Raw genomic sequence first — 12500 nt, 5'->3', positions numbered from 1 at the left:
TTTTGTTTTTATAGTTTGTATATGAAAGATTTTTTTAATGTTTCTACTGTTCTTAATATTTTATCTTAATTGTTCATTACTTCTCTTGTAGTTTATTAAATTCCTTGTTTCCTCTCCTCACGGGGCTATTTTTCCCTGTTGGAGCCCTTGGGCTTATAGCATCCAGATTTTCTAACTAGGGTTGTAACTTAGTTATTATTATTATTATCATTATTATTATTATTATTATTATTATTATTATTATTATTAATAATAATAATAATAATAATAATAATGATAATAATAATAATAATAATAATAATAATAATAATAATAATAATAATAATAATAATTGTCACTTATCTCCTCCCGAAGCTTGGGTATGGAACAGCATCATCATCACTTGCCCCTAATTAGGGTTGCAGCTTAGCTGATAATAATAATAATAATAATAATAATAATAATAATAATAATAATAATAATAATAATAATAATAATTGTCACTTATCTCCTCCCGAAGCCTGGGTATGGAACAGCATCATCATCACTTGCCCCTAATTAGGGTTGCAGCTTAGCTGATAATAATAATAATAATAATAATAATAATAATAATAATAATAATAATAATAATAATAATAATAATTGTCACTTATCTCCTCCCGAAGCCTGGGTATGGAACAGCATCATCATCACTTGCCCCTAATTAGGGTTGCAGCTTAGCTGATAATAATAATAATAATAATAATAATAATAATAATAATAATAATAATACCAATTGTCACTTATCTCCTCCCGAAGCCTGGGTATGGAACAGCATCATCATCACTTGCCCCTAATTAGGGTTGCAGCTTAGCTGATAATAATAATAATAATAATAATAATAATAATAATAATAATAATAATACCAATTGTCACTTATCTCCTCCCGAAGCCTGGGTATGGAACAGCATCATCATCACTTGCCCCTAATTAGGGTTGCAGCTTAGCTGATAATAATAATAATAATAATAATAATAATAATAATAATAATAATACCAATTGTCACTTATCTCCTCCCGAAGCCTGGGTATGGAACAGCATCATCATCACTTGCCCCTAATTAGGGTTGCAGCTTAGCTGTTAATAATAATAATAATAATAATAATAATAATAATAATAATAATAATAATAATAATAATAATAATAATAATTGTCACTTATCTCCTCCCGAAGCCTGGGTATGGAACAGCATCATCATCACTTGCCCCTAATTAGGGTTGCAGCTTAGCTGATAATAATAATAATAATAATAATAATAATAATAATAATAATAATAATAATAATAATAATTGTCACTTATCTCCTCCCGAAGCCTGGGTATGGAACAGCATCATCATCACTTGCCCCTAATTAGGGTTGCAGCTTAGCTGTTAATAATAATAATAATAATAATAATAATAATAATAATAATAATAATAATTGTCACTTATCTCCTCCCGAAGCCTGGGTATGGAACAGCATCATCATCACTTGCCCCTAATTAGGGTTGCAGCTTAGCTGATAATAATAATAATAATAATAATAATAATAATAATAATAATAATAATAATAATACCAATTGTCACTTATCTCCTCCCGAAGCCTGGGTATGGAACAGCATCATCATCACTTGCCCCTAATTAGGGTTGCAGCTTAGCTGATAATAATAATAATAATAATAATAATAATAATAATAATAATAATAATACCAATTGTCACTTATCTCCTCCCGAAGCCTGGGTATGGAACAGCATCATCATCACCTGCCTCTTTGCCGGCGTTATGCTGTGGATGATCGAGAAAGTCCGTTGCTTGTTCTCAAGAGTGAAGACAATGTCCCTCACTACGTCTCTGCTCTACACCGTGAGGATGGTACTCCTCAACCCACCAGTCATTCTGCCCACGCAATTAGCCAGCCAGGTAAGGTTGAAAATATGTTGGCAGAAAGAAAAATTTTATTTGCTGAAGGGAGTTAGTTATGAAAATTGGGAGGTATTCAACAGGGTTAGAGATACCACAAACACATTTACACAATAGAGTAACATTTCAACTTCTTCAATAAGTATAAAAAAAAGTATATAAAGAAACTTTTCTTGCTAACTTGCGAAAAATAACAGATAACGTAGAGCAAAGATATCACATGTTTATATCTTCTAACAGTGATTGTATTGAAAACATGAAGTTGAAGAACATTAATTCCATTGATATCAGTGAAACAACGACTCTTTATTACAAGTTAGAATATTAGATAAAATACATGAATTATGGCGTAAGGATTGGTAGATCAGGTAAATGTTAGAGCATATCTAATGCAAGGTTATAACCTTTTAGAATCAATATATGCCCCAAGTTTCCAACTCGGTAAGATATTGAGGACTATCTTATCTTGTGTAATCCTGGTGTTACTATTAGCTACTTCAAAGCCATATTTAGAGTGAGAAAATTATTTGTTCAAAGTTGTGGATCATAGATCATAGATAGTGTTTTTTTAGAAGGTGGCATATTATGCCCGTTAATTACTATGAATATCAAAGGAACAATATAATAGCATCTCCAGTGTAGATTTATTGGTAATAAATCTAAAACAGTTACCGTAAATATACAGCAATCATCTGAGCTAGAAATCTTTTGCATAAATATTTTCAGTCAAAATTAAGTTTCATATCCCATGCTCAACTGGTACTTGAAATAGTTTACCTTTTCCTCTTCAGTCCCGATGCAATAGTAGTTTGGAATAGTCGAGAGGTAATTGACCATGTAATGCATTTCCATTCTGTAGGCCTCAGTTTGCACAGCCTTCAATTTCTGGAGGTCCCCAGTGGACATTGGTAATGAATAGTCTCTTTCCTTCTCCATTTTTTCCAGTTCTTACTTGGAATCTGGTGGGTTGGATGTTTGGTGATCTTCACAGCGTACAGATCAGCACTCATTGCCCATCTGACGGTGGTGATTAGGTCGTCAGCTATAAACACTTTCGAGGACCTTTACAATATGGAGGGCCAGAGGTGGGGATGGATCGAGTATAGTGGAACAGCCATCGCATATCTAGCCGAAAACCCTGACCCCATTGTTCAAGAAATTTACAAAAAGCTGGAGGTGAGACTGTGTCCTGTAAGCTTCTTGAGGGATTTTGTGTTTAAAGCATTTGCACAGGAATCGTTTCCCATCCATTGCCTCGTAATAAGAGGAAATGTGAAATGGCCAAAACTAACACTAGTTTGTGAATAAATTTTTCCAAAAGCCAGGAATCTATGATAGATAACTCATCTCTACTCCAGTAACCAAGGGGCTTACATATTCAAGAACTTCCAAATTTGTGACAAATATGTTAGATGTTTATTGATGTGTATTTTAGAATATACTTTTCTGGAAGCTTCACGATAAACTCAAATATCCGTATTGGCATTCGTGTGATCTGTTGTAACTAGATATTTTTATAAAACAAAGAAAGATAGTTTGTTTATTTTATGTGGCGAGGTGCTGTTGTTAACTTCCTCTCATGTAATATTTCTTCCTGAAGATTTATCCCTAAAAATGTGTGAACATAACCTTTAAAATGTCTTAGACATATTGTTCCCCACATGATTAGATTGTTGATCCTATGTAAGAGCTTCAGTGGCAAAAAACAATATGTTATGACATATCTTTGACTTCAAAGGTCCAAAACAATTTGATTTTCTATTTAACTTCTATACACTGCCAACCCTGTGATAGCATCAATAGATCACATTCAAAGTGGCTACATTATGAAATGAGAGTAACTGCACTTTGATATTCAAATTTTGTTGGTAAAATGTAACCCAAGAGCATGTTTCTGTTGTAAGGAAAACAGTTTGTTTTGAACCTAGCAGTCTAGTTTAGATTATTTCACCATTGTGCTAATTCATTGAACTTTGCCTTGTAAAGAATAAGTTCCCTACCGAATGTTCTATTTTGCAATAAAACCTTTAATGAAACAGAAAATGAAGATAAACTTCCATTAACAATTTCACTCTTTTTCAAATAGCTTATAATAATCACCAATCTTGGGTAAATATATGCAAAAACTTTGGACTATTAATAAAGAAAAACATTATTGTAATCTTTCTTCGTCACATTTATTTCTTCCAAAACAGATTCACCCATTGGAGAAGCAAATGGACTTAGTGCTGGCAGGGTATTACTCGCACGTAACACGGAAGACCATTGTGTGGGTGGACTTCCTGAAAGCCGAACGGCGAGGGCTCCCTGTATATATGAGCACCACTGAATATCCAGTCTTCGGTGGATATGGATGGGGATTCCGGTATTTCTTCTTCCTTTATGAATGTCTATATAGTTTTTTACTTCTATTACAACTTTATGAATGTCTATTTAGTTTTTTACTTCTATTACGTCTTTATGAATGTCTATTTAGTATTTTACTTATATTACGACTTTATCAATGTCTATTTAGTTTTTTTTTTTTACTTATAATACGACTTTATGAATGTCTATTTATTTTTTTATTCATAATACGACTTTATGAATCTCTATTTAGTTTTTTACTTATATTACGACTTTATCAATGTCTATTAAGATTTCTACTTATATTACGACTATATGAATGTCTATTTAGTTTTTTACTTATATTACAACCTTAAGAATGTCTATTCAGTTTTTTTTTTTATTTTACTTATGTTACTACTTTATGAATGTTCATTTAGTTTTTTACTTATATTACGACTTTATGAATGCATTTAATTTTCACTTATATTACAACCTTAAGAATGTCTATTTATTTTTTTTTTTACTTATATTACTACTTTATGAATGTCCATTTAGTTTTTTACTTATATTACGAAATTGGCAACCTTTGATAGATCACTGATACTGGAGACGTGAGTAGTTTGATGAATTAATCAAGATTTCCTTTATTGTAGGTTAAAATGGTTAAAGTTGTCCTTCAGTGTTCTCTTTCATATTTTCAAATCCTATTTTCTTATTTTCTAGGTGAATTGAACAGGACTCAAGTGTTTTGGAGAAGTATATAGGGAATTTCTAATGCTTATCATATGGATGGTCGATTATCCATACTATAAGAATTAGAAATTCCCTTCAAAAACATCAATTTTCTGACTGTAATTTGATCTATAAAGACAACAGTTTGCTATATGGTACAATGAACTCTTTTCCTATATATTTTTGTCGATGCCCAAAAGAATGAGCTGCAGATACTAAATGCTGTTGTGAATTAATGTCCCTTCTTCTTAGGTGTAGCTGTCATACCTGAGTTATGGTGAATGTCTCGTCTGAGTGGCAGGTCACATAGGGAATGTTAATGTTAATGTTAAGATCTTCTGCTGATGGCAATTGGCATTTATAAGAGCTCTTATATAATAATCATATGATATCCATTATATTTTCACAATTCAGTCCTAACATTTGAAAAAAATATCCATTATATAAACAGATTGTTCCAATATAAAAACTTTTTGCAAATCAAACACCGATAGTAACATTCTCTCTCTCTCTCTCTCTCTCTCTCTCTCTCTCTCTCTCTCTCTCTCTCTCTCTCTCTCATGTTCACGGTCTTTTACAATAAGATCAAATCTATCATATTTAACCAATACGGCCTTCACTCACAAATTTTTCTGATGACTTAAATTGTTCTGTTGCTATCTTATGAAGAACCCCCCCCCCCCTCTCTCTCTCTCTCTCTCTCTCTCTCTCTCTCTCTCTCTCTCTCTCTCTCTCTCTCTCTCTCTCTAGGATATCCTTTTCAAAGGAACCGACTTAAAATCTGTAATAAAAATCAATTGACCACGAAGAACCCTTCTTCTTTCACGCCTTTATGTGATATATAGTCATTGATTTGACAGCCCACTTGGGGTGTTAAGCATTTAACTTTCAATCACAAAAATACAAGAAGTTTTGTAGATGTTACGGTTATGTAGTTATTCTAACGGAAGAGGTGCTTATAATTATCTTACAAAATAAGGTAAAAAAGAAAATCTACAGTCGTACAAGCTTATAACCTGTTTATTCAGAGAAAAACACTTTTTTTCATCACCAAATTGCTATTTTACTTTCACAATGTCATGGCTGTGGGGGCCATTTGGAAGCCTGCCTGGCACTTGCCAAACTGGGGTTCGAGTCCCGCTCAAACTCGATAGTTTCTTTGGTGTCTGCAACCTCATCATCCTTGTGATTTAGGTATGGGTGATTTTGCGGACCCTATCGGTCCACCTGCTGAGTCATCAGCAGTAACTGACTGGCCCTCCCTGGTCCTACCTAGTGTGGAGACGGGACTTAGGCGCTGATCGTATGTATATATGGTCGGTCTCTAGGATAGCGTCCTGTCTCTAGGGAAATGTCACTGCCCTTGGCCTCTACTATTCACGCCTTTAAACCTTTAAACAAGGTTTCAGTAAATTTAAGAAGTCCGTCAATGATAAAACAAGCTAATTGAATTATCAAAGTCGGTTTCAGTTTGTGCTTCATTTTTAGTTTCAGTTTTTGTTTTAGTTTCTGTTTCTGTTTTATTTTTTGTTTTAGTTTCCGTTTCTGTTTCAGTTCCAGTTTCTGTTCCAGTTTCTGTTTCAGTGTTTGTTCCAGTTCCAGTTTCTGTCTCAGTTTTAGTTCCAGTTTCTGTTTCAGTGTTTGTTCCAGTTTCTGTTTCAGTTTCAGTTCCAGTATCTGTTTCAGTTTCAGTTCCTGTTTCTGTTTCAGTTTCAGTTCCAGTTTCTGTTTCAGTCTCAGTTTTTGTTTCAGTTTCTGTTTCAGTGTTTATTCAAGTTCCAGTTTCTGTTTCAGTTTTAGTTGCTGTTTCAGTCTCAGTTTTTGTTTCTGTTTCTGTTTCAGTGTTTGTTCCAGTTCCAGTTTCTGTTTCAGTTTTAGTTGCTGTTTCAGTCTCAGCTTTTGTTTCGGTTTCTGTTTCAGTGTTTGTTCCAGTTCCAGTTTATGTTTCAGTTTCAGTTCCAGTTTCAGTTTCTGTTCCAGTTTCTGTTTCAGTTTCAGTTCTAGTTTCTGTTTCAGTGTTTGTCCCAGTTTCTGTTTCAGTTTCAGGGTGATCTTTTTTTTCAGGAAAGGTGCCCCTTTTCGAGATGCCATTGATAGAATGAAGCAACGCCTTATTGAGGCTGGTCTCATAGATCGCTGGTTAAATGAGGTCATCCGAGTTCAAGTGGAAGAGTCGGAGAAGAAAGAATTCAATGGATCTCTGATAATAAGACAAGCGGATGAGAAGGTGAGAGATTTAGAAATATCTAAAATTATTTTTAATTATTAAGGAGTTTTTCTGTTTTTCAAAGGGTATCTATAGTGGTATGTTCGGTTAACAGATTTTATTATTATTATTATTATTATTATTATTATTATTATTATTATTATTATTATTATTATTATTATTATCCAAGCTACAACCCTAGTTGGAAAAGCAAGATGCTATGAGTCCAAGGGCTCCAACAGGGAAAAATAACCCAGTGATGAAAGGAAATAAGGAAATAAATAAATTATGAGAATAAATTAACAATATATCATTCTAAAAACAGTAACAGCGTCAAAACAGATATGTCCTATATAAACTATTAACAACGTCAAAAACAAATATGTCATATATAAACAATAAAAAGACTCATGTCAGCCTGGTCAACATAAAAACATTTGCTCCACCTTTGAACTTTTGAAGTTCTACTGATTCAACAACCCGATTAGGAAGATCATTCCACAACTTGGTAACAGATATACGTCTTTTAAATTGTATAAATTACATACAAATAGTTATTGTAAATATTGTTGAAAGTGGCAAAAATGCTTTAGAATTAAATTCTTTAAAAGAAAAAAAAAAACGAAAAAATTACATTTTCTGGATAACGTTTTTTTTTTAATGAAGTTCAGTTTTTGATAATAGTAGTGAACTTAAATGTTTTATAAAGGTAAAAATAATGTAAAGTTATATAACTTTCCCTTTACTACCATTTGGGAGTGGTTAAAGTATTTTCTCTTGAAATTCTGAAATATAAGGATTTAGTCCAAGAATCTCTCTCTCTCTCTCTCTCTCTCTCTCTCTCTCTCTCTCTCTCTCTCTCTCTCTCTCTCTTATTGTCCGTCTATCCTGGCAATGTTTTACCTGCAAGTTAGTTTACATTATATATTCTATCTAATATCCTAAAGCTAAATATTAACTAAAAAATCTCTCTCTCTCTCTCTCTCCTCTCTCTCTCTCTCTCTCTCTCTCTCTCTCTTTCCATTCTGGCAATGCTTGACCTGTAAAACAGTCTATATTAGATATTCTATCTAATATCCGAAAGCTAAATATTAACGAAAGAATCTCTCTCTCTCTCTCTCTCTCTCTCTCTCTCTCTCTCTCTCTCTCTCTCTCTCTCTCTCTCTCTCTCCATTCTGGCAATGCTTGACCTGCAAAACAGTCTATATTAGATATTCTATCTAATATCCGAAAGCTAAATATTAACGAAAGAATCTCTCTCTCTCTCTCTCTCTCTCTCTCTCTCTCTCTCTCTCTCTCTCTCTCTCTCTCTCTCTCTCTCTCTCTCCATTCTGGCCATGTTTGACCAGCAACACAATTCACATTAAATATTCTATCTAATATCATCAAAAAAATCCCCCCATCCATAAACGACCAAATCTTGAATAAAATATCCGCGACTTAATCTTACAACTAAAGAACCAATAAACATATTCTTATCTTGATCTTGCGTCAAGAACTTATAATAAAGACATTAAGATGCTGATTCGCTTTCTTCCAGGAACAAAGCGCCCTGAGTCTGGAACATCTACAAGGCTCCTTTTATCTCCTTCTCATTGGCTACTGGATTGCTGGCTTGGTTCTCGTGCTGGAAATTGCACGTCATTATTACATGAATTGAACGATTGGTTCATTGGCTAATTACATTTTTTTTTTATTAATTTCTTATTTTCATATATGTAAGACTATTGTGATTCAGTCATTCTCACCCAGAGTTGAATTTTCACTAACTAAAGAATATCTAATGAATAGGGGGGGGGATTACACGTCATTATTACATGAATTGAACGATTGGTTAACTGGTTAATTCCCTTTTCTTTATCTCTTTCCCATCTTCATATATGTAAGACGATTGTGATTGTCATTCTCACCCAGAGTTGAATCCTCACTAACTGAAGAATATCTAATAAATGGTGGGGGGAAATTGCAAGCCATTATTACATGAATTGAACAATTGGTTCATTGGTTAATTCCCTTTCCTTTATTAATTTCTCATCTTCATATATGTAAGGCTGTTGTGATTGTTATTCTCACCCAGAGTTGAATCCTCACTAACTGAAGAATATCTAATAAATGGTGGGGGGAAATTGCAAGCCATTATTACATGAATTGAACAATTGGTCAATTCCCTTTTCTTTATCTCTTTCCCATCTTCATATATGTAAGACGATTGTGATTCAGTCATTCTCACCCAGGGTTGAATCCTCACTAACTAAAGAATATCTTATAAATGGTGGGGGGAAATTGCAAGCCATTATTACATGAATTGAACAATTGGTTCATTGGTTAATTCCCTTTCCTTTATTAATTTCTCATCTTCATATATGTAAGGCTGTTGTGATTGTTATTCTCACCCAGAGTTGAATCCTCACTAACTAAAGAATATCTAATTAATAGGGGTGGAATTACACGTCATTATTGGTTAATTGGTCAATTCCCTTTCCTTTATTAATTTCTCATATTAACTTGTGAAAAACACAGCTACTGCATTTACGTATCAATGTGTGTTTAAGAACCATTAAAAGTCCCTCTTCTTTTTTATTTGCATATGTTTGTACTGAATGTAGAAAACAATTTTAAATAATGTATTACTACGCATTCAAGAAATTTTAAAGCTTTCTTACATTCAAATGTGTAAAACACACTGATTGTATTTACGTATCAATGTGTATTTTAAAACACATTTTTTTTTCCTTTTTTTTTATAATGGACATAGAATAAATGAACAAATGTATCACTAAATGTTCAAGATATCCTTAAAGTATAGAAAATTTAGAACAACAAAATGCATTGAGTCAGTTTAATTACGATTAAATGTTTGATAGTTTAACAAGTGTCACAGATTAAGGCCTTGTATCTGAGTAATGTAATAAGATGATTTTAAAAATCTATAACACAATATTCCACATTTATAAATAGCGAACCCAAATAGTTTGTGTTAATTAGATGGGAATTTAAAAGGGGAAAAGATCTCCCTCTGTGTCAACACGAAGAAAAGCCGGACTCGGTAAACAAAGTCTTTGAAATAAGGAAATATATATACATACATACATACATATATATATATATATATATATATATATATATATATATATATATATATGTATATATATATATATATATATATATATATATATAATACTGTACATGTATACAGTATATATATATTATATATATACTGTATATATATACAGTATAAATACAGAATATATATATATATATATATATATATATATATATATATATATATATATATATATATATATATATATATATATATATATGTATACAGTATATATATATTATATATATACTGTATATATACAGTAGAAATACAGAATATATATATATATATATATATATATATATATATATATATATATATATATAAATATATGTATATATATATACATATATTATATATATATATATATATATATATAGAGAGAGAGAGAGAGAAAGAGAGAGAGAGAGAGAGAGAGAGAGAGAGAGAGAGAGAGAGAGAGAGAGAGAGAGAGAGAGAAGAGAGAGAGAGTATGAGTATATATATAAAACTATTTCATTAGCCATTTACTGTCCCAAACTATACTTTAAAAACTCCTTATTCCTATACGAAAACACATTCAATAAGATATATTTGAAAACAAATATCTGAATTCTCTTTATAAAATAAAAGAATTTCAATCGCGTATAATATTGGAACATACTTATATAGCCTTCTCTCTCTCATAAAAGGTGAGTTTAGCAACTCCTTCACTGTTAGAGCAGACGTTACCTTACCTTGTGCTTTCCTGTCTTACTACACTAGATAACACGGCATTATCCATTAGGCTGACTCGTTAACTTTTTTTTTTTTTTAGTATTAAATATGTAAACTATGGATTATTTGCATCAGTGGTAATATCCTTGTCATAAATTAGCTGTTGGACGACGTCGACTCGTAGAGAGAGAGAGAGAGAGAGAGAGAGAGAGAGAGAGAGAGAGAGAGAGAGAGAGAGAGAGAGAGAGAGAGAGTACACGGATTTAAAATAATGTAAAAGCAGTGCTTTTCGTAAGATGGAGCCAATTATAAAATTTTAGATCCAAAAGCCCTAATCCATCACAATTTCCTCCGTAATATATTGTAATAATAATATATTACAAACAGATTGAGAAAGAAAATTAATAGATAATAACACACCTAAAGTCATTGAAAAGATTACGAAGGCTAATTATAAAAAAGACTGTGTCCCGAAGACGCTCCCAAGTAAGTTGAAAACAATTAAAGGGTTGAATGTTCATCGCGAATGTTTTAGAATGTACATTGCACATTCTTCATTCACATGACTTTTTATTTCCTATAAAGGCGATTTTATTATTATTATTATTATTATTATTATTATTATTATTATTATTATTATTATTGCTTGCTAAGCTGCAACCCTAGTTGGGATGCTATAATCCTAGGTGCACCAACAGGGAAAATAGCCTAGTGAGGAAAGGAAACAAGGAAAACTAGAATACTTTAAGAGGAGTAACAACATTGAAATAAATATTTCCTATATATACTATAAAAACGTTAACAAAACAATAGGAAGAGAGATAAAATAGAATAGTGTTCCCAAGTGTACCCTCAAGCAAGAGAACTCTAACCCCAGACCTTGGAAGACCATGGTACAGAGGCTATGGCACTACCCAAGGCTAGAGAACAATGGTTTGATTTTGGAGTGTCCTTATCACGAAAAAAAAAAATTAGTCATCACTGGGATCTTCTCTTCGTTTCTTGGTAACAATTTTGTAGTTTTTATAATTTCCTTTCGTGTGTGTTTTTGTTAAGAAAGGTTTCGTTTGCTTATGTTTGAACAACAATGATATTTAGCAAATGATTTTCTTTACAAAAAAGAGCACATTTGTCCTTTTTATATCTTTTTCTGTATGGTAAAGTTCTCAATTATTTTCAATATTCGGCAGATTTTGATTATCATTCATCCAATTGCAATATAATAGCTAAGGAAGACAAATAAGTAATGAAATAAACATTGAAATTGGTTTTCCCTTAATACTTTGAATAAAAGTGTAAGAATATACGAAGAGAAAAAAAAATGAATAAGAATACACACCATTCGAGTGTACGCAGTAAAGCATTTCAAATTTCTCATGCTTTTCACTGGGAGTCTGTTCAAAGCCATTATAATTTCTCCTGAAAGCTGTTATTAGCTATCCCACTCCCTTATCAGATTACACATGGTTCAAGCAGACTGGTTAAAGGATTAAAACAAGGAACAAGGAACTGTTTACC

General features: G+C 32.1%; 1 protein-coding gene across 1 annotated transcript in view; it reads left to right on the top strand.

Annotated features, from left to right (window-relative positions):
• Positions 1–8866, top strand: part of LOC137649585 (glutamate receptor ionotropic, delta-2-like) — a 13244-nt gene extending 4378 nt beyond the window's left edge. The window contains exons 6-10 of the mRNA XM_068382561.1: positions 1733–1917; positions 2863–3093; positions 4113–4282; positions 7042–7204; positions 8724–8866. Coding sequence (XP_068238662.1) covers positions 1733–1917; positions 2863–3093; positions 4113–4282; positions 7042–7204; positions 8724–8843 — 869 coding nt within the window. The 3' untranslated portion in view covers positions 8844–8866. The remainder of the gene's footprint in view (positions 1–1732; positions 1918–2862; positions 3094–4112; positions 4283–7041; positions 7205–8723) is intronic.
• Positions 8867–12500: the final 3634 nt, after the last annotated feature.

Source organism: Palaemon carinicauda, chromosome 11 (assembly GCF_036898095.1).
Source record: "Palaemon carinicauda isolate YSFRI2023 chromosome 11, ASM3689809v2, whole genome shotgun sequence".
In the NCBI taxonomy this organism is placed as follows: Eukaryota; Metazoa; Arthropoda; class Malacostraca; order Decapoda; family Palaemonidae; genus Palaemon; species Palaemon carinicauda.
This window is presented reverse-complemented; position numbering and strand designations above follow the sequence as displayed.